Here is a 21,910-nt window from a genome sequence, read left to right as displayed (position 1 = left end):
GATCATGTGGCTAGAGGCGCGTGCAGGGGAAACGTCAGATCTTCCCCTGTGGGTGGGTGCTTGGACATGCTGGACACATCCTTAGCACCAGAACACCAGTGCTTTGGACATCTCCAGCAATTTCATAGCACCTAAGGGGTTAACAAATTATGATTAAACAGAAGAAGATGGCGTTATGTGGAAAATACACTCTAGTAACAGAGGATGTGCAAAGAGAAGGTACATTTTACAGAGAACATAATCAAAGAAGGGCTCGTTTATATTCATGAGTCAGATTATATTTCGAGAAAGCAACATATTGACGGAGTGTTTTTTCCTTGTACACTCCCAATTACCTCTTCCTTTTTTTTTTTCTTTCCCAGTTGTCTTGCCTAAGTTCTTCATACCCCTTTTTTACCATCTGTAAGGTGAATATTTGGTTTAGACTGTTTGAAAAATCACTTGATGAGATAATTATGGGTTCATGCATTTTTTTTAACCTCCGAATTTGAAGGGCACTCCCGGTTAGATATCCTTAACCCCAATGGGATAATGCTTGCCACACCCCCCTTGGAGAAAAGGTGAACAGATGAGGGTCTCTCACTCTTCTGTATGGCGAGTTCGGCTGATTTAGGTTCAGATAACCAGACAAACCTGCAGGAAAACTCTATCTACAGTGATTTTCTCTTTCTTTCTCTCCCTCTCCCTTTCTTTCTTTCTTTCTTTCTTTCTTTCTCTTTGTCTCTTTTTCTTTCTCTTTTTCTCTTTTTCTCTTTCTCCCTCTCTCCCCTCTTTCTCCCTCCTTTTTGCTTTTTCTTTCTTTCGTTCTCTTTTGTTAATTTTCTTACTCTGTTTTGTTCTTACTTTCTTTTTTGTTCGCTTTCTTTCTTTCACTTTTTCTTTCACTTTTCTCTTTCTTTCGTTCTCTTTAGTTATTTTTCTTTCTCTCGTTTTCTCTCTTTTTTCTTTTTCTTTCTCTTTCACTATTTTTCTTTCTCTTACGTTCCTTTTCTACTTTCCTTTTTTTCTTTCTCTCTCTTTCTTTAGTTCTTTCGTTCTCTCGTTTTCCCTCTCCCTTTCTCCCTTAATACCCGGTTCTCTGTATAGTTTTCTCACCAGTGATTCTCTATGCACGGGGTAAGGGAGCTGCTGTGCTGCCTTTCTTATTTGCACTCTGAACCACAAACAATGCCTCTGTCAGAGGTGCATTCGAAAGATAACCAATTCTGCCTCCTCCTTCCTCCCAACTTGAACCGTGCAGTGTTAATAACTTCACGTAGTTTTCAGGGCACCCTAACGGAAGATTCCTGTATGTTGCACTTTTGTTATTTTACTTAGCTTGACTGCTTTTAACTTGCTGCTAAAGAAGATAAAGATCTCACACAATCTGTTAGCTAGCATCTTCATTATGAATTTAGTTCTCTAGGCCTTATGAGTACATGCTCTAGAAAAAGTACACCCTCCTGTGAGAATACAGTTAGGCACAGTTTGTATGTAACATGTATTACCAGGAAAACATTAATGTGTGTGCAGTTTACTTGACTACACAGCATATCTCTGAGGTTCATTGCTTCCAGTGAGAAGCCCTTCAGTTATATGCCCAAAGCATTCTTGAAATGTGTAGCAGTTGTGGCTGCACCTTGACAGGTTGTCGTAGATCTATTTTTGGATAACTGGCTACTAAAGGCCATCTGCTACTGAAAGTCATGCAAGATTTCCAAGTACCAACCACCACTCTCAGAAACTACGTCTCCACATAATTTACTTCCATTTTAGTATAGAGGATCCAGTGTTTGGGAGCTGTAATGGATGCAGGTGAAGTTGAGTAATAATTTAAAAGATTTTTTTTTTCTTAAAGCCCTTCATGCAGCGACTCTGCCTCTGTTCTCTATTGTTTGTTTATGTTGCTTCCTGTATTTTCATCGCACCCTATGCATGCTTACACATGAGAACTCTGATTCTTGGCACTAGGGGTTCTCTGAGTACTCTGTCAGAATACTGATAGGATAATAAATTGAAGCTGTGCGCAGCATCTCAGTCATCCTTTCCACTCTGATGTCAGGAGAACATGATGGAATGCCATCCCAACAGCCCTTACAAGATTATTCTTAGAACACATACATATCTTAATTATTCTTACATTAATATCCAGTTTTTTGTGACTGCAAAAAGCTGGTGCAGAGACTTTGTTTACTCAACGAAATGGAATGCCATTTTAATTAATATGGTGAAAGATCTTTCTTTTATGCTTATGCCTCAAACAATCCTCCGGCATATGTCTGACCATCGCCAATGCTCAAGTAAAATTTTTGTTTTCTTTTTCCATGCTCTATTACTTGAACTCATTAGATTAGCGAAATGCTGGCAATATGTTCTCATAAGATGAGGGTTCCATGAATGCACTTTTTTTTCTCAGATATAAATTTTCATGTAATCAGTCTGTCTCCTGGTTAGTCTTCCTTTCAAATTCATCTTCTCCAGAGGAAAGGTACCTTCATATACTGTATTTAAAAAGAGCCCTTTTTTGTTGCTCAACGAAACTAAAGAGGGTGTAACTGTTTAACTATAGTGCTATCTTCACAGGCTTAGCAACTTCAGACAGTCTATTGTATGGTGAATTCTAGATCGTATAAATATGCACGTGTATTTATTTGTTTTGGAAGAATTTTGTAAGGCACAAATCCTCATCTGAACCTCAAGGACCCTGAGGGAAAATATGATAGTAACAGTGGCAACATATTTTTAGGTTTTAACATTTTCAGGAGAAAATTATTTTTTTTATACCATTATATACATATCCATGGTTTTAACTTTTTTTCCCTCTTGAGATAAGGCTCTTCTAGGCTGGCCCAGAATACATTACACTCAAGGAAAGACTACTATTACAGCAATAATATTGTAATTCGTTGTGGAATCTTCATTGAGATCAGTCCATACATGTGACAGACACTGCTATTTGGACATAGGCGCTAGAGCAGGCACCAAAAATGAACTGCCGTTCAAAGGTTCAGCATTTTGTCTTTCTCAGTCTTTTAGTTTGTTAAAAATGTCTTTTAAAAAAATGTTAACAAGGTTAATGCCTTTTAATGTCTAAATAGGTTTTTAAGTGTAGATGTTTTCTTCAAAAAGTGTTCTGAAAACCAGTACATAAAGAGACAGAGTGCTTATGAATTCAACTGAGATTCCCCTCAAATTTCTCTGTTGTGTAGCTGGTTTGCTTTCTTCCAAAACCTAATGATGTTGACTGTTTGAGTAGTGCATACCCTAGATACAAATGTTGCCGCACTACTTAATTTGCCTGAGGTTCCTTTACTTTGAAATTGTGAACAAACTGCCATTGATCTCTGAACTGGTTATTTTATGATTTTCTGTGGCATTCATGATTTAATGACCTTCTGTGGACTATTATTGTGCATGATTTACATGTGTAATAGCTCTTCCTCATTGAAACTAGAATGGGAGCTTATTAGGGGTAACCCTATGTATGCCTGACTACTCTGAATTTCCTCCCACCTATTACCAAGTTTGTGTGGGAAGGTGACCGTTTGGGATTTTGAGGAGTTGGAACCAAATGGGTAGATTATTGAGGGCAGGGGTTAATGTGTGCTCCTCCTGCCCATCTGTTTAAAAACCCAGTTATTCTCCACATAGGCCCATGTTGAGAATTTTGGGGTGCAAGGAATGCGCCAATGCCCATGAAACGTGGGCACCTGTGGTATGAGTCCATAATGTGTTGAAGAACACTTAACAGCCTAATGGCAGAAGGCAGGACTTCATTTTCAACAAGCTGTTGGCAAAATAAATTTTAAAATCCCTTATCAACGAACTCACCAAATTCTTCTTTTTTACCCTCTAAGGCATCTTTTTAAAACTTACCCCACTCCTACCATTATTGTTAGATTTAAGTGCAAAACGTACAGATCATTTTGCGCTTTTACGCCCACTCTCTTACTGGGTGAGACTTTGGTGTACTATAGAACTCAGTGACTATAGAGATGGCCTCCTTGAAATAATGAGGCTGGACCATTATAATTCGAACCCTTGGTTGAAACACGTCCAAACCTGGCTATGCAGAATTGGGTTGTCACACTTTTGGTAGGAACCACAATGTCTTTTATATAGCTGTTAAAAACACATTCTGGGCATACATAGCACAAAACCTCCCAAATAGCCATTCAGGGGGCTCCATCATAAGAAATTTCTTGGCTTTTAAGGACTTACCACACTTCAAGAATTTCCTTGATGAGGTACAACCTCCACTTGCAAAAAGTCTCTACTTGAAATTTAGATATGGAATACTTAAAATTAATGCAATGACCGCTAGCTGGTCGTCTACGTTGATGCCTCTAAAAAACACAAGGTGTTTGTGTTGTTCGGCCAGTTTAAAAGAGGATGATACCCATATCCTATTTTTTTGTAGTGCGTATTTACTGGCGAGGAAAAAATGGATTAGGCCACTATGTAATGTAATTGGTGTTCGTTCCTACGTTGAAGCATACAGGATTATTATAACTGATTCTAGACAAATGGTTGTTTTCTGCGTAAGCAGATTTCTAATGTCGGTATGCTATACTCTCAAAAAATGGGATTTGGCTTATAATTGGCTAATTCTGTGTATATATGTTGATGATGGTTCTTTTTTTTTTTTTTTTAGTAAATGCTCTGAGTAATCAAATGTATTGGACTTGTGCAATTGTTTTTTAACTACTGTTTATATATTTAATTAATTTATGGTTTTTAATGTACTCCTGTAAAACCCAATCCAGCATCATGTAAATTGTCCTTTTTGCAATGTGAAAAGTATTGGTTTTATTTATCTTTTATTGCCGCAACGTGCCGAAATAAAGATTTAATAATAATAAAATGTGTACACTGGTATCTTTGTGTCGGGTTCTTGTATTTTGCACCGATTGTCCAGTAATATGGTACCTCGCGTACAGGTTTTCGGTCCCCCTTCTCAGTTGTGTTCAGCAAACCTGCCCTGACTCATACTCCTCATGCAAGCGGCTGTAAAAAGAATGTTATTGTGCTGTTTATCTGTTTTTTGTAGATCCCCATGATGAGAATAAAATAGGAATAGATGGAATCCAACAGTTTTGTGATGACTTGACACTTGATCCGGCTAGCGTCAGTGTTCTTATTATTGCTTGGAAGTTCAAGGCAGCAACACAATGTGAGTTCTCAAAGCAAGAATTCCTTGATGGAATGACAGAGCTTGGGTGAGTATCTAATCAAAATAGATAGTTGGCATAGTAAGAATGAATAAATACTATGCAGCACTACTTGTTGACTTGTGAAAAAAAAAGAAAATCTTAGTCAATGCCCAACTTTTACAGTTCGAACAAATGCTTCAAAGCATGTTCTTTATAATTGTGACTACTTTTGTAACATTCAAAACTGTCAGTTGCTTCATTAGTTACTTTGGTATTGTAGTGGACTAATAATTTGAAACCTTAATGCGATTTATATTTTCTTTACTACGTTTACCATTGTTTTGTTTTGCTTTCATGATGAGAAAATTAGGGCACCAAGTTTGAAGATATATTGTTTCAAGTGCACCTAATCAGAGACACAGCATAGTGTCCCTTCACTTATACTCCAACCTTTCGAGTATTTCTCAAATGTATCATATTCTACAGCAAGAGTAGTGAAATGTAAAGTTGGCTGGCATCAAAATGGAATTTCTTGTTACATTTCAGAAATTTGTTTCGTTTTAATTTCACACCTGAGCTTTTTAAAGAATGTGTGTGTGTGTGTGTGTGTGTGTGTGCACCTACTTATTTCTTTTGACTCTTTGCAGCCGGTTTGCTAGTTCTTGGTTTGAGGTGTGCTTCTTTTGTTTTGCAAGCAAAAGGATTTTCCTGAACCTTTTTTTGCTCTTGAATTCAGGAGAAACGTGTTTTTTGCAAAAATCTGCTTTAGTGTTAAGTGAGAGACTAAATGCCTGTGGTTGGAGAATACGGGCCTGTGACGCACTAGAAGCTATCACATGAGGGCCCAATATGGCGAGTGGTTAAAAAAAATAGTAAAATGCTGAGACCCAGTTGCACTGTGTGATTGTCCTTCTATCTCTTATTATTCTAAATGTTAAAGTTTGAGGAGCATGGTAAAGAAGAAGGTTGGATCAGTTCAACTTTCACTATTCCTTTTTTGATGATTGCAAGCTGAGTGACATCGGCTTCTTCCTTTCATCTGAAACTGCAAATTGTATTTGTGCATGGTGATGGTGGTTTGCCTTAAGATGACTACAGCTTTAGAAAAACTGGATCTTGTCTTATGTCATGCTGACTCTGGTACTGAACCGCTTTCTGGCCTGATTCCTCACAGAGGGGATTGATAGAGTTTACACTACTACCTTTGATGGTACTGATCCGTTTCAAGAGGGAAAAGACATTGCACTTTCCTGCCGGAGGTCTGCCAGTCAATTTGCATGGTTACTTTGGACTGAAGAAGTTGGTTTGCATTGCCTAGACTCCTTCGACTTCTGTTGAAGTCTTTTCCGGGTCATGTAATGCCTTTAGCAAAAGCGATCACTGGCTCAGCTTCATGCTCATAACGCTCCTGTCTTGTAAGATCTAGTGGCTATGTCCTTTTTAAGTCTCGCGACCTATCGATGCGCGCAAGCGCATCGAGCGGAGCGAGAATTCAAGTAGCCAAAATCCTTGTCAAACCAAGGGCTTTCTGCTGCGGTTTTGTTTAAGTTCACGTGAATCACGTGATCAAACAAGAACGCGCATCAGCCTCCCTCCCTCCTAATTGCATTTTTTTAACGCCCGCCGCACAGCACATCAAAGGGCTTCGCCCAGCGTGCGCTCTGCGGCTTCTCGGCTTCTCCTCCCCTAATTAGTCATGGCTCAGTTTCCCGGCGCACGCATTTGTTGACATTTTTTTCGCCGCTCTCCCCACTCGGCCCCCTCCCCTGCCCGCCGTGTCGCATTTCTCCTCCCCCTCCCCTTCTCTGCCTTCCTTTCCCGGCGCACGCATTTGTTGAAATTTTTTTCGCCGCTCTCCCCACTCGGCCCCCCTCCCCTGCCCGCCGTGTCGCATTTCTCCTCCCCCCTCCCCTTCTTTGCCTTCCATTCCATTCCAACATACTAAAACACCCTATTAACACCCTTATTAGTTCCTACTGTAGGAATAGGTATAATTTCTTCAACCTACTTCCTCTTGTACTCTTTTACTACGGAGAAGGCGCCCTGCTCTTTTAATAAACGATGCCAATATTGTTCGACTTAATCGCAATACTTTGTATGCATTTTTCCGCAGACAGAACAGTTAGCCGGAATTTACTACGATCGCCTGCTCGAACATCCGAGCATCAGGGTTGTAGACAGGCAACATGGCCGCCGAAGCCAGCCACAGTCTTTTCCGACCACACGCCCATGAGCCTCTGCGGCCGGTTTGATTTCATTGGACGCCTGGGGTTGTCGGACGGAAGCGGGTTAGGTTCTCCTCCCCTAATTAGTCATGGCTCAGTTTACCGGCGCACACATTTGTTGAAATTTTTTTCGCCGCTCTCCCCACTCGGCCCCCTCCCCTGCCCGCCGTGTCGCATTTCTCCTCCCCCCTCCCCTTCTCTGCCTTCCATTCCGTCTTGTTTTAATTTATGTAACTTCGTCCACACTAATTTTTACTATTATTTATAAGTATTTAGTTTTGCAGCACAATATCATTGGTGCAACAAGGATATTGTGCTGCAAAACTAAATACTTATAAGGTCCCACAAGCGAGACCTATTGGCAATGCCAATGCTTGTTTCCTTCAGTTTCTCAAACAAAACAAGAGTAACCCTGTACGCCCATGCAAACTGGATATTAAGTTACAGCTTACAAGTTTTCACGTGGAACCTATTTATAAACAATTTTATTTCGCCACAGATTTTGATTCAGTGTTCATTTAATCAAAGGCAAGATAGACAAAGTCAAATAAGACGTGTCTGCCATACAGTATTATAAAGAGAATTTTTTTTATTCTCAAAACAATAATAAGGTAGCCCAATTATTATGTTTCCATAGCCTCAATTTAGCCAAACTGGTTCATATATATATTTATTTATTTATTACAGATAATGTATCTAATAGAAGAAAAGTATGCAATAAAAAATATATATTTGACACTGTACATGTGTTTTTTACGACGCAGAAAAAAATTAGTTAGTGGTGTCTTGAAGAAAGGAATTAGAGACCCCAAGTAAAAGTAACCATAACCAGACATATAGAAATATGTGTCAAAGTGACTTACAATTTGAGATCATGTTCTTGGTATATACAAGGATGTCTGAATTCTAATTTCTTAATCCATGAAAGATCAGCCAGATTGTTCCTTGGTGCTCTCCTTGTTAGACTATCCTATAATAGTGTTGAAGGCGTTTCAACCCTACTTGGAATGAGAGGGTCTCATCTGGACAGAGTTGACCTGGGGACTGCAAATTGCATTGTTAATTGAACTCTCTCCCGAATAGATACAGATAATAATTATAGCTAAGGGGCTACTAAGATTGGAATGAGTGTCTTACTTAGAAGTGGACTGTTCTTCCCTTCTTGTCACTATCCCAACAGGTTACCGGTCTAGTAGCGGATGCCCGTCGTCTGATGCCTCCACTCGTGTACACGAGTATCATGTGAGCAAGGTCGGAGGACAAATGTGCTAGACAGAAAATAGCACGAATCACAGGGGTACGGGTGCCACTGAGATTTATTTATTTATTTATTTATTTATTTTTAGATTTATAAAGCGCGAACGTTTGCCCAAGGGTGTCTTGGCGCTGAAGACTCAACTGATGTCTCGTACAATGTAAAACCAAACTAAATTAATTTGTGAATAGCCATGTCTTTAGACTTTTGCGAAACGTATAGAGGGAGTGATTTAATCTGATTGGGAGCGGGAGTGCATTCCACAGTCTAGCAGCTGTAACTGAAAAACGTCTGTCACCCCATGAAAGAGTCTTAGTACGGGGTACTGTTAATTGGTGCAAAGTCACTGATCTTAATTGCCTAGCTGGGAGATATGGTATAAGCTGGTTTCTTAGGAATTGAGGGCCACAGTGATGCAGTGCTTTGAATACCAGACAGAGGTTTTAAATTCTATCCGCTTTTTTATTGGTAGCCAATGGTATTTGCGGATGGTATGGGCAATAGGTTTAAATTTGGGGTTTTTTGATAATAATCGGGCCGCGGCATTTTGCACCAATTGCATTTTATTAATAACCCGAGCTTGGGCATTGGCCAGAATGCCATTGCAGTAGTCGAGAGAAGAGAGGATAAGCGTGCTAACCAGAGTTTTGCCTGCAGTGTCGGGTAGAAACTGAAGAATTTTTTTGATCAGTTTTAGTTTGAAAAAAGCTGATGCTGCTGTCCGATTAGCATTTATTTTTATTTATTTTATTTATTTATTTATTTTCAAAGTTTTATATAGCGCGAACAAGATCTTCACAGATATCAGAGCGCTTTACATAGAGGGGTACATGAGGGAACATAGTCAAACAATAAATCACTAGATCATACAGTACAAATAGGTGGCTACAAAGCCCATCACGAGAGTAATAAGACAGCTCATACAAATAAGTAAATGGGTCAAGCATGTAGTACAGATCGGTGCAGGGTGTTAACAGAGTTCGAGATAGTAGATCAAGTGTATTTAGCCATGAGGATAGCTTTTACTTCCTTTTTAAATAGTGTAGTGGAGGAGATAAGCCTGGTTTCGGGAGGAAGTGAGTTCCAAATCCTAGGCGCCAATCCTGAGAAGGAGCGCTTGTATGTTTTTTCCTTCCTGAATCTTCGAGGTTTCAGCAGAAGATTCTTTGTGCCTCTCGTGTTTCTAATACCCCTAGAGATTGTCAGTTTCTGAGCGAGGTAGCCGGGTGAGTTTAGGTGTACCGCCTTGTGTGTCATGCAGGCGATTTTCAGATGTATTCTGGCTTCAAAAGGCAGCCAGTTCAGGGATTTCAAGTCGGGGGTAATATGGGAGTGCTTTTTTGACCCAGTGATGAGTCTCGCTGCAGCATTCAGAGAAGCTCTTAGTGGTGCGGTAGTAGTTAGGGGGAGTCCGCAGAGGGCGGTGCTGCCGTATTCAATACGTGGGATGACTAGCACTTGTACTGCTGTTTGGAAGTCTTTGGCTGGGAGGTAGGGTTTAAGTTTCCTCAGAGTATTGATCTGGAAGTTCGCTCCCTTTGTTGCCTTGCTGATATGTTGCTGCATGTTGAGGTTGGTGTCAAGTGTTATGCCTAAGGATTTTGCTGAATCCACTATGGTCGGTTGGACATTGAGTGCTGTTAGGTGCTTAAGCCATGTTTGTGTGGTAGATATTTTCGTGGGAGGTGAGATCAGAAGGAACTCAGTCTTCATAGCGTTGAGTTTGAGGTGGTTATCAGCCAGCCAAGATTGGGTGCTTCTGATCGTTGAGTTCAGACGCAAGATGTCTTTGGGGGATTGTAGCTTGAGATATAGCTGAGTGTCATCGGCGTACATGTGAAAGTTTACGTTGGATGCATGTAGCAAGGAGGTGAGAGGTTCCATGACTAGGTTGAACAAAGTTGGGGATAGAGAGGATCCTTGGGGGACGCCTAGCGTTACAGGTATTGGCGAGGACATCAGGTTGTTGCTCTTGAATTTCTGCGACCTGTTGTGAAGAAAGGAAGTGAACCACTTGAGAACAGTTCCAGATAAACCCATTCTTGTGTTTAGTAGTTCTAGTAGATTCTCATGTTTAACGGTGTCGAATGCTGAAGAGAGATCTAGAATGATGAGGAGGCAGGTGTCGTTTTGGTCTAGCATTTGAAGTGCGTCGTCAATTATGTGAGTCATGGCAGTTTCTGTGCTGTGTCCTGCTCGGAAGCCTGACTGGTGGGTGTTGAGGAGATCAAATTGCTCAATGTGTTTAGTCAATTGTAGTTGTGCGCATTTTTCCAACAGTTTGGCGAGAGTAGGAATATTGGTGATGGGACGGTAATTGTTGAGATCAGAGGGGTCGGCTGTAGGTTTTTTTAGTAGAGGTGTGACCTGACCAACTTTGAGGGAGTCAGGTATGCTTCCTTGTTGGAGAGAGCTGTTGATAATTTTAGTCCAGAGAGGGAGAAGCAAAGGGGTAAAGTCTTTTACTGCGGAGGCAGGGAGGGGGTCCGTGAGGTGATTGGAAGGTTTCAGGGTGCTGAGCAGTTTGCCAATTTCTTCTTCCGAGTATGTGCCGAAGGTTGACCATGTAGCATTGTTTTTTGGTTCAGTGGGTGCTAGGCATTGGGGTTTGGAGTAGAGGCTTGCGTCCCTGAGGAGATCGCTTTTTATTTTGTCAGTTTTTTGGATAAAGAAAGCAGCGAAGTCTTCACAGGAGGGTGCCTCATGCCCAGTGTTGAGCGGTTGGGGTTGTTCCTTGGATTGTGTTCTGATTAGCTCAAACAGTTTTCTTGGGCGGTTTTTTGCTTGGTCGAGTTGGAGGCTGAAGAAGTCTGATTTTGAGCGTTTTATTTTCCTGAAGTAGGCGTTTCTCTTTTTCTTCAGCTCTTTTAGGTGCATTGCAGAGGGAGCTGATCTCCAGGTACGCTCTGCCATTCGCATGTCTCGTCTATCCTCATTGAGACTCCCGTCGTACCATGGTTTGGAGATTTTAGTAGAGACTCTTTTCAGCTCCATAGGAGCAGCCTCATTGATTATAGAGGTCATAGCGTTGAGGTAGTGGTCAGTCAGAGTTTGTACGTCTGTAGCGCCTGTCGGTGGCAGTAGGAGGTTGCAACTGTTGGGGGGCAAAGAGCCTGGGTTGAGCTTTTTCAAGTCTCTTTTCCAGACTTTGGGCTTGGAGAGTTGAGCCGGGTTAACTTTGACTTTTTCATTGATAAAAAATGTGACAATATGATGATCTGACCAGTCACAGGGTTGGATGGACTCGAGTTGGATAGAGTCCTCTTTGGAGATGATCAGGTCGAGGGTAGAACCTTTCTCGTGGGTCGGGCTGTTGCATATTTGGGTGAGGTTAAGGGCATCGAGGAAATTTTTTAGACTATTTACCACTGCGTCGTTGCGATCGTTCCAGTGGAGGTTGAAGTCACCAAGGTATATTTGGGTGAGTTGCCGTCCGGAATTAGTTGAGATCAACTCCATTATTTCTTGGGAAAAGGTTAAGTTGTCCCTGGGTGGGTGGTAAATGCTGTGAAGCGAGCATATCGGCTTGCCCGCACTAATAATGTCAAGGCATATGTATTCCCAGGATGTTGGGGATGTTAGGGAGGTGGAATTGACTTTCTGAACAGAGAGGTTGTTCCTGTAGATGCATGCGATTCCACCACCTATTTTGCCTGTTCTGTCGAGCCTGATAATGTGGTAGTCGGGAGGAACCAAGATGTCCATTATAGGTGTCGAAGATTCAGTTAGCCAGGTTTCAGTCAAGATGATTAGGTCAAGGTCCCGCGATAAGAGGAGGTCAGCAATGGCGGCGGAATGTTTCTTGGCTGATCTGCAGTTGAGAAGAGTGCATTTGAGACGGGGTGTGTTGGGGGTGGTAGATGGTTCTAGAGAGAGAGGGATTTTTCTCAGGTTATTGGGGATGGAGAATCTGCTGTTTAGTGTGGGCGGTCTAAGGGGATTTGAGTGTATCGAGGGAATGTTGAGGTGTGGGGTGGTTGTTATTTTGGGGGGTTGGGTCATAGGAGCGGAGAAGGGTGAGTGTGTCGAGGTCAGAAGAAGAGTTGTGGGTGCGACGAGGGCGGTTGTTGCGATTACGACCTGGGATTGAGGTCAGATTGGGGGATAGCTGAGTGAGAGAGTTAGTCGGAAGGGTGGGGGATAAGTTGGGCGGGGAGGTGTAGTTGTGTGAGACGTTGCGGGGGTGATGCGGGGGCCGAGGGCAGTTGCTGCGCCTATGAGCCCGGTGTGGGGCGTGTTGAGTGCGGGAGTCAGCCGGCGGAGTAGGGGACAATTTGGGAGGGAATGTTGAGGTGGGTGAGAGGTGTATAGGGTGTGTAGAGAGTAGTTCTTTGATGATGTGTATGTCTTCTTTGATCTGAGTGAGGGTGGCCATGATGTATTCCATCGTGGGGGAGGTGGTGGGGGTGGATGTGGCAGTCAGGAGTGATTGGCTGACAAGGAAATTCGTGTGCAGGTGGGAGAGAGGGCTGGTGTTCGAGCAGGTCTGCGTTGTGTTGGTGTGCCGGCTGGAGTTGGGGGGGGCGAGATGTTTTGGGCGGGAGGGGTGTGGATGAGGTAGGGAGGACGTTGGTGGTATGAGTGAGGGCATTGGTGGTAGGCGGGGGCGTCAGGGTGTAGTCTGTGAGACTGATAGCCGTGGTGGGGGTGTAGGGAGGATAGTGGGGGCTGAGAGTAGGAGGGGAAGCGGCATTGGAGATGGTCCTGTTGAGGGGAGGGGGAGTTAAATTATGGGCGGAGGTATGTTCTGCGTAGTTGGTTAGAGGGTAATGGGGACTGAGAATGGGGGGGATAAAGGGGGGGATTTGTCGGGGTGCGTGTTCTGGTGCTGGACAAATTTTGGTGTGTTAAGGGTGGGAGCTGTGCTGTCAGCTGTGAGCGGGGTGTTAATGCTCGCTGTAGGTGTGATAGGAGTGTTGAAGGTATGTGTGGAGGTCCGCGAGTTGGTAGAAGGGGCGGTTGTGTGAGTGGTGTATGGGGGGGAGCGATCTGTGTCTGTGCTTGAGAGCTGAATTGGGATAGTGGGGTTGTGGGTGGGGGATGGGAGGTCAGGGGTGGTAGGTGTGCCCCTGATTGAGGAGTGTGTGGCTGTGAGGTCATGGTTGGTGGGACTGGAGGAGATATGAGTGTTGGTCCGTGGATTGGAGAGGTGTTCTTTGAAAGTGGGGAACAAGTTGTCTAGCAGTTCCAGGTTCCTGTCTGTAGCTTGTGCTAGGACAATCCCATTATTGTAGATAGTGATGGTGGCTCTGCCTGGAAAGACTAGGGATGGTGTGATGGAGAGAGTTAGGCTATGAGGGGATTTTCTGGTGGAGGAGACGGTGAGTAGGATGAGGAACGCTTTTCTCCATTGAGCTCTGCGTGTGGTGTGGAAGATGATATCAGTGTTCAGGGATCCTTGACCGGTGAGAAGTAGGTGTCAACAAAGGGAGTTTCAGGGTGTGACCTAAGGAGGTTGTGTTTAAAGCGTTTGGCGGCTTTTTTGGTGAGTGATGGTGGGTAGTTGATTTTGTATGTGTGTTTGCCGATAGGATCCATGTTGCGGTGATGGATTAGGTGGGTGTGGGGGGAGTGCGCTAATGCCCTATAGTGGTACACATGTGCAGAGAAACAAATGCATACAGTAGGTTACACAGTAGTAAGTTATAAAATACGAAAGTGGCACTAGTGATCAACCAGCCTCACTAGGATATAAGAGTGTGCAATAGAGCAAATACATACGGTAAATTACAAAGTACACGGTGTAAGTGTAGGTATAATACTGATAGTATATACGGGCAGGATATAAATGCAAGCAGCAGTTTACACGAGTCAAAAATCACAAATCAATGTGTCATTAATTAGCAACCAAAGTACAAGGTGTGAGTGTAGGTATAATACTGATAGTATATAAGGGCAGGATACAAATGCAAACAGCAATATACATGAGTCAAAAATCACAAATCAGAGTGACATTAATTAGCAACCAATAAATATGAGGTAGCAATCTGTGCATATTGTATGTGAGGTAGCAGTCGGTGCGTAACAGGTGAGAAGAGTAGGAATGGGTGCATGTAGAGGAAATGTGCAGAATAGTGCAGAATACCGGAGAAAGTATAGTACTGATGAGAGCAAGATACAAATGCAAACCACAATTTCCATGAGTCAAAAATCAAAAATCACCATTAGTTAGCATCCAGAATATATGAGGTAGCAGTCCGCGCATTACACAAGTTCAAAATACAGGCAGAAGTGACACTAGAGGGCAACCAGAGATATATGAGGTCTAAGAGGTAGCAGTCGGATTAATAGAGTATATGAACAGAGTACAGATGTACAGGGTACAATAATGTATATGAATCAAAAATCAGAGTCAAGGAATCGAAAGTGACATTAGTTAGCAACCAACATATATGAGGTAGCAATCTGTGCATTACAAATGTACAGAATATAAGTAGAATTATAATACTGCACTAATAGGCAGAGGTTCTTTCAAATATGAGGTAGCAATCTGCACTACAAATGTACAAAATATAGATAGAATTATAATACTGCAATAATAGGCAGACCTTCTTTCATGTATGAGGTAGCCATCGGTGCATTAAAGAAGTTTAAAATACAGGTAGAGGTATAGTATTGCCATAATCGACAAATATCCTTTCACAAGATGATGTGAATACATGACTGAGCCCAGTAATTGGTAGTTGAGATTAGTCTAAAATGCTAGGTTCTTAGTGACTGTTCAGATAAAGATGTCTAAAATGCTATAGTTCAAATAGAGACTAGACTAAAATGGCCGCCAATTAGTTCAGATCAAGACAGTAGTCCTTTGTTTGTTGCTGTGCAGGCTGGGAGAAAGAGAGATTAGTCCTCTGTTTGCTGCTATTACTTTGAGCATAGGGGAAGAGATTCCACTTTCAGTTTAAGCAAGCAGAGCTCAAGGCTAGCTGGGAGGAATTCTTATCTCTGTGTGGGGGAGTTAAGCTGAGGGGCCACGTGGACAACAGAGGTATGGGGGGATTTATTGTTACAGTTTTATGGCCCCAGCCATTTTGAACAAAGGAGTTAGATTTTTTTTTAAAAGAGAGCAGGCGGGTGGGAGAAGTAAATACCTTAAGTCTCTGTGTTTCAGTAAATATTGCCAGTAGAGTTTTACAGAAGCACTGCATTAATCCATGATTGGCTCAGACCCTTCCTCTTCGTAGATGTATGTGGCTGTATGTACTTGATCTCACATCAGAGCTCCCAGCCTGTATTATACTGAAAAGCAGTTCACCCATTTGCCAGGTATCCACCGATGTCGATGGGGGCAGGCTTCGGTCTTCTGTCGCCCCTACAGCTCCTCGCTCGCTCCTATTAAAAAGGATCTTTTTGAAGTTGAGCTGTGCTTAGCTCTCGCGGGTCTGCTTCGAGATCTTGTGACCCCACTGTGTTAGCCAGCAACCGGCGACCAGCGTCCCTCCCAGCTCTCCAGACCGCTAGTATTCCTCTGCTGCGGTGTGTGGGGGAGAGGGGGGGGGGGTTGCGTTGTCATGTCCCGGTGCTGTCTTTGCTGCCGTCGGGACCAAAGGGAGTGAGAGGGGTCCGGGGCTCCTCCCGCTTTGGTCCTGGTGCCCGCTGTCCGCTCTGATTCCTCTGCTGCGGCGGGAGGTGCAAGGAGGTCGGGGGGGGGGGGCTCCGTTGTCGTCTTGTTCCCGCTGATCCCGGTGATCCTCCTGCCGATCCCGGTGCTGCGACCAGCGTCCTCTGCTGCAGTCAGGCGGGTGTTCCGTTGTCGTTGCCTCCTTCGGTCCCGGAGTATCCGCTGAGGTGCGTCCCCCTAGCTCCCGATCTCAGCGTCTGCCTTCTGTTCGGGGGTGGGGGTGGAGGGTCCGGTGTGCGTTCCGTTCTGTCCTCGGTGCCGGCTGTGGAGGATATCGGGTGTCGATTATCAACGTCCCGAGCCTCTCTCAGCCCTCCGATGTCCCTTGGGCTCCTCTGCTGTGGTGCGGGCCGTTTCCAAACGTTGTTCCGCGTCCCAAGGCTTTCACTTCTCTCCGTTCCTGCAGGGACTTCTCTGTTGTGACGCTGGCGAGTCACAGCGGTGTCCTGTTCCTGGAGAGGTCGATGGCTGCTGCTAACAGGGATATACCCGGTTAAGGGATCCCAAGCACTGGGAGCTCCTTCGGGAGGCTCCTACCAGGCGGCCATCTTGATACATAGGTGAATACATGCGCGGCGAAGTTGAGATGGTCGTCAAACACTACTCCTCGATTTCTTTTTTTTTTTTTTTTTTTTAAACCTTTATTTGCATCAACAGGATAGACATGCGTGGGCCCACAACCAATCCGGCCGGCCACAAATCAAAAAATGATCAAAAGTCAAAATAAGCGACACAAGGCCAGCTGGCAGGCAGGCAAACATATTTAAAACAATGCTAAGGAAAGGACAAGCGACATTAACGGCCCAATATCAGGATCAATGAGGTCCATTTTATAATAGGGGACAAGGCTCATGGCAGATTCATAAAATACGGGAAAAACAATAAACAGAAATACACCCACGCCAAAATGGGAAGAGGAGGGGGGGGGGAGGAGGACGTGAAGACACGAGTCGGTCGTAGCACAAATCAAACGCAAAATATAGTAGATAAGCATACAGGTACTACCAGCATCTCATGCCCCCCACCCAATAACACGCTAACAAAGGCAAGGGGAGCAGATAAACTGCACGATCGAAACCTACTCGCCATACGAGCCTGGGGAAAAAAAGGGGGGGGGGAGGGGAGGGAAGGGGAGGGGGGAGGGAAAGGGGAAAAAAATAGGGGGGAAACAGAGGGAAGGAAACCAATAAGGGCAAGAACAGGGAAAGGGGAAGAAGGAGGAACAAAGAAAAAGAAATATAAAAGGAGAAACACAATCGTGCAAGATGGGCGCCACCCCGGGCCAGGCATCCCGCGGCTAATAATACAGAAGAAAGTAGAGAGCTGGCGAGAAGAAGGGTATGGCAGTCGCGACGGAGCATTGAATACTCCTAGATTTCTGACCTTTGTAACCGGCTTGGGCGGAGTTCCAAATGAAGTTGGCCACCAGATAGATGACCACGATGGTGAGATTTTTCCAAAGATGACCACCTCGGTCTTCTCGGAGTTTAGCTTAAGGCAGCTTGAGGACATCCAGTCTCCAATTGCTTGCATGCCCTTTTGGAATCGCTTCGCCACCTCATCTCCGTTGTTGTTAATGGCGAGGACTAGCTGGGTGTCATCTGCGTAGGAGGTAAGGCCCATCCCATATTGCTTGATGACTCTGGCAAGGTCCGACACGTAGATATTAAAAAGTGTCGGACTCAGGGATGAGCCTTGAGGAACCCCACAAGGTAGAGAAAGCTCTGCTGATTGAAATGGGCCCAAAGTAACTGTCTGAGTTCTGCCAGACAGAAAGGAGGTTAGAAGATTTTTTGCTCTCTGTTGTACGCCCATCCCTCCGACACGGTCGATCAAGATGGAGTGATCGACCATGTCGAAAGCCGCAGAGAGGTCCAGCAGTATGAGTACTGCTGTGCCCCCTTGATCTTTGATGAGCCTAACGTCATCAGCGGCCTTTATGAGGGCAGTTTCCGTACCGTGGAATTTGCGGAAACCGAACTGAGTACTGTCCAACAGTTGATGATCCTCTAAGTACTCCGACAGCTGCTGGTTCATGGCTTTTTCTACCACCTTAGCCAAAAAAGGGAGACTGGCTATTGGTCTAAAGTTTTTCGGATCAGTCCTGGCCAGATGCTGTTTCTTGAGTAGAGGTTTTAAGAGAGTACTCTTCAGAGCATTAGGGTATAAGCCTGACGTGAACATGGCGTTGCATAATTGCGTAACTACTGGTGCAATTAGGTCTAGAACCGACTGAAGGATTTTTGGGGGACAAGGATCTAGAGCCGATCCCGTTTTTATATTATTAATTAAGTCCCTAGTTTGTTGCTCAGTGATTTGATTAAAATGAGGAAAGGAAATTTCAGAGGAAGGGTCGTGAGTAGGGAGTGTAGAGGAGTTATCTTTGGCGGAGAAAGCTGTGTAAATGTCGTTGACTTTGGTATAAAAGAAATTAGCCAACGCATCACAGAATGCTTGGGAGGGTGGTGGAGTCAAGGCAGGGGTGTTTCCAGCTAATTGTTTAACTACCTCATGTAAGTTGCAAGAGTACACACCCATTTCTCCGTCTATTGGCCACGCAAATTAAATGGGGCAGCAAAGAGGGACTACACACTACCTACTGTGAGTCAATAAAACTCACATAACTGCTTGTGCCTGCTAGTATATCGGCAGAAGTGATGCTAGCAATTGTGCTCTCTCTTCTCCAAAGGCATGAACGGTTTACAAAAAAGGAGAACCAATGTCCTGGTTCCCTTGGAATGATTCCATACATGAACTTTACTACATACGTATTTCAGGGGCTCTGGACATTATCCCACGGTGAGTTTCGAAATGGAATCCTTATAATTATAACCCTTAACTGTTAACTATGAATTACACACAACAATACTCTCATTCCCCCTTAAGCATTCATACTACATGAGGGAGGATAAGTATCCAGGACCTCCTGACGTATAGTTCTTACTCTGTGCACAAGAAGGGAAGCACAATCCACTTCTAGTAAGCCACTAATTGCAATCTTAGTAGCCCCTTAGCTATAATTTGTAGCTGTATCTATTCTGGGGAGAGTTCTAATAACGACACAATTTGCAGTCCCCAGGTCAACTCTGTCCTGATGAGACCCTCTCATCACAAGTAGGTTTGGAAACGTCGTCGACACTATTATGGGATAGTCTAACAACAAGAACACCAGAGAACAATCTGGTTGATCTTTAATGGATTAAGAAATGAGAATTCAGTCATCCTTGTATATACCAATAACCTGTTCTCAAATTTCAAGTCACTTATTGTCCCATATTTCTATATGTCTGGTTATGGTTACTTTAACTTGGGGTTTCTCTATCTCTAATTGTATTCTTCAAAGTGCTACTCTCATTTGTTTCTGAGTTGTAAAAAATCACGTGCAGAGTCGAATATATATTTTTTATTGCATACTTGGCTTCCCCTCGATACATAATCTGAATAAATATATGACCCAGTTTTCCTGAACTGAGGTCATGGAAAATTGGGCTACCTTATCGTTGTGAGAATACGTTTTCTTCTCTTTATAATACTGTATGGCAGACATGTCTTATTTGACGTTTGTCTATTTATTTGTCTTTCCTTCGATTAAATCAACACAGAATCTGGGGCCGAAATAAAAAAACATTCTAAATAAGTTCCATGTGAACACTTGTAAACTTTTTTTCTTTCAGGCCTTTGTTTGGGCACTTTTTTATAGTATTTTCATAGGAACATTCAGTATGTCATGTGTTTTAAATGCCGTAAATTGAAAAACGCTTACTCTCACGATCTCACTAGTTGGAGTACTTCTATTTCACACATAGATTGTACAGGGAGTATTCCTGTAGTGCTCGAAAGCAACTTAAATGTCCATTTTGATTTTTATACAGATGTGACAGCATAGAGAAATTAAAGGCACAGCTTCCAAAAATGGAACAGGAATTAAAAGAGCAGGGAAGGTTCAAGGATTTTTACCAGTTTACATTCAACTTTGCAAAGAATCCAGGTCAGAAAGGTTTAGGTATGTATTTTTGTCAATTTTTATCTGCTGCAAACAATTTTAAAATTATACTCTTGCTTATTCTTTCCTCACACTACGTATGATGTAAATAGAGCACAATAAAATGTAATCGTACTTTTAATGCCATGTTGACTGGTGAATATCACTTTTTTTTTTTTTTTACAGGAAAGCCATTTTATATTCTTATTGCTATAAAGGATTGTTCTTGTGACAAAATGTCTTCTCAAGTGTGTATTATCTTTTCGAACGTACATTCAAATTCTTCTAGTTTCCTCTCAATATGTTTGTGACATTTTCAAAAAGGTCTTATGTTTATTTTAAGTCTATTAACTAGTTATCAATTACTTGCACTGTGTCGTACTCCATAAGTTTACGCCACTCAACACTTTTATTTTTTACTGCATGGTCATAAACAATATTCTAAAGCTGAATCAAGTGCTGCCAGTATCACATCAGATTATTTTTAACAAACAAGGGAACCCGAAAAGTAACTAAGGACCCCGGGTGTCAATTATTATATAGAATAATGGTCCTTAGGGAGCAAGTATAAAGAACAAATACGATATAGACCTTAATGGGTACTATAAAGTTTCGATGCCCAGCCGGGCAACAAATTTTAATTTGCAAATGAAAATCAATTTGTGACAATGAAAGAGAGGACGATACAACAGGACGCAATCCTGCACCCGATAAAAGAGACAAAAGAACAATCAAACATTAAGCATACAACAAAAAAGAGAGCACAGGCAAAAACTTGAGCATTAAAAGCTTGAACATAGCATACAATGAATCAAGCTAACGAACATAGTAACCACGTTGATCATACACAATGGAGGACAATGGCACTATTTAGTATGTCGGCGACGTTTCGATCCCAGGCTCATAAATTTAAGGGATCATCATCAGGACTAAAAAAATGATTTACCTGGAATTAACCACAATGCCTGTTGGGAAAAGAAACAGGAAGGAAAGAAAACCGGAAAACCTGTAAAGTACATTTATGAAAAGGACATGTTTTCAGCAATTCACAGCATGCCCATGCAACCTAATTCTGTGACTTCTAAGTGAGTTAAAATTGATGATTGGTGGTCAGTTCCTTACAGTTTGCAATATTGTGGAACAGATTGAAAATTTGAGGCAACCGGTTTACGTTGATTTCTTTATCAAGGATTTCATCCCTGACACTACATGCTTCTTGAGAGACAGCATGGTAATGATTAACCTCGTTGAACATCACCCGTACAATCCTGATACTGATTCACTCTGCACCATGGATGTAGAGTCAGTTTATACCAACATTCCCCAAACTGCAGCATTACTGGTCATTCAAAAAAAAACTCGACACGACCCCGTCCCTATGCCGTCCCCACACTGTTCATCCTGCAATTACTTGAACTTTGCTTAACAAAAAACTTGTTTGCCTTTGAAAATCAGTTCTTCCAGCAGATGAAAGGCACTTCTATGCATTTTTGCCCCAAATTTGGCTATTTTGTTCATGGACTTTCTTGAAACATCATCCATCCTGACTACCAGTAATCCCTTCTACTCCGGGATTACCCTGTGGCGCAGATATAGAGACGATATTTTTGTCATATGGTGCCACAACACAGACTCTTTGCATCATGTTCTACATTGGCTCAATAACAATTGTGCAGGCCACTCATCACTGTCGAA

At 42.9% G+C, this 21,910-nt stretch overlaps 1 protein-coding gene across 1 annotated transcript in view; it reads left to right on the top strand.

The window, feature by feature from the left end:
- Window positions 1–21,910, top strand: part of DCUN1D1 (defective in cullin neddylation 1 domain containing 1) — a 150,302-nt gene that overhangs the window by 67,124 nt on the left and 61,268 nt on the right. Inside the window, exons 3-4 of the mRNA XM_078667031.1 lie at window positions 5,030–5,198; window positions 20,106–20,236. Of these exons, the coding sequence (XP_078523157.1) occupies window positions 5,030–5,198; window positions 20,106–20,236 (300 nt within the window). The remainder of the gene's footprint in view (window positions 1–5,029; window positions 5,199–20,105; window positions 20,237–21,910) is intronic.

This window comes from Lissotriton helveticus, chromosome 11, assembly GCF_964261635.1.
Source record: "Lissotriton helveticus chromosome 11, aLisHel1.1, whole genome shotgun sequence".
NCBI classification, from domain to species: domain Eukaryota; kingdom Metazoa; phylum Chordata; class Amphibia; order Caudata; family Salamandridae; genus Lissotriton; species Lissotriton helveticus.
Note: the sequence above shows the minus strand (reverse complement) of the source record. Positions and strands in the feature narration are given on the sequence as shown.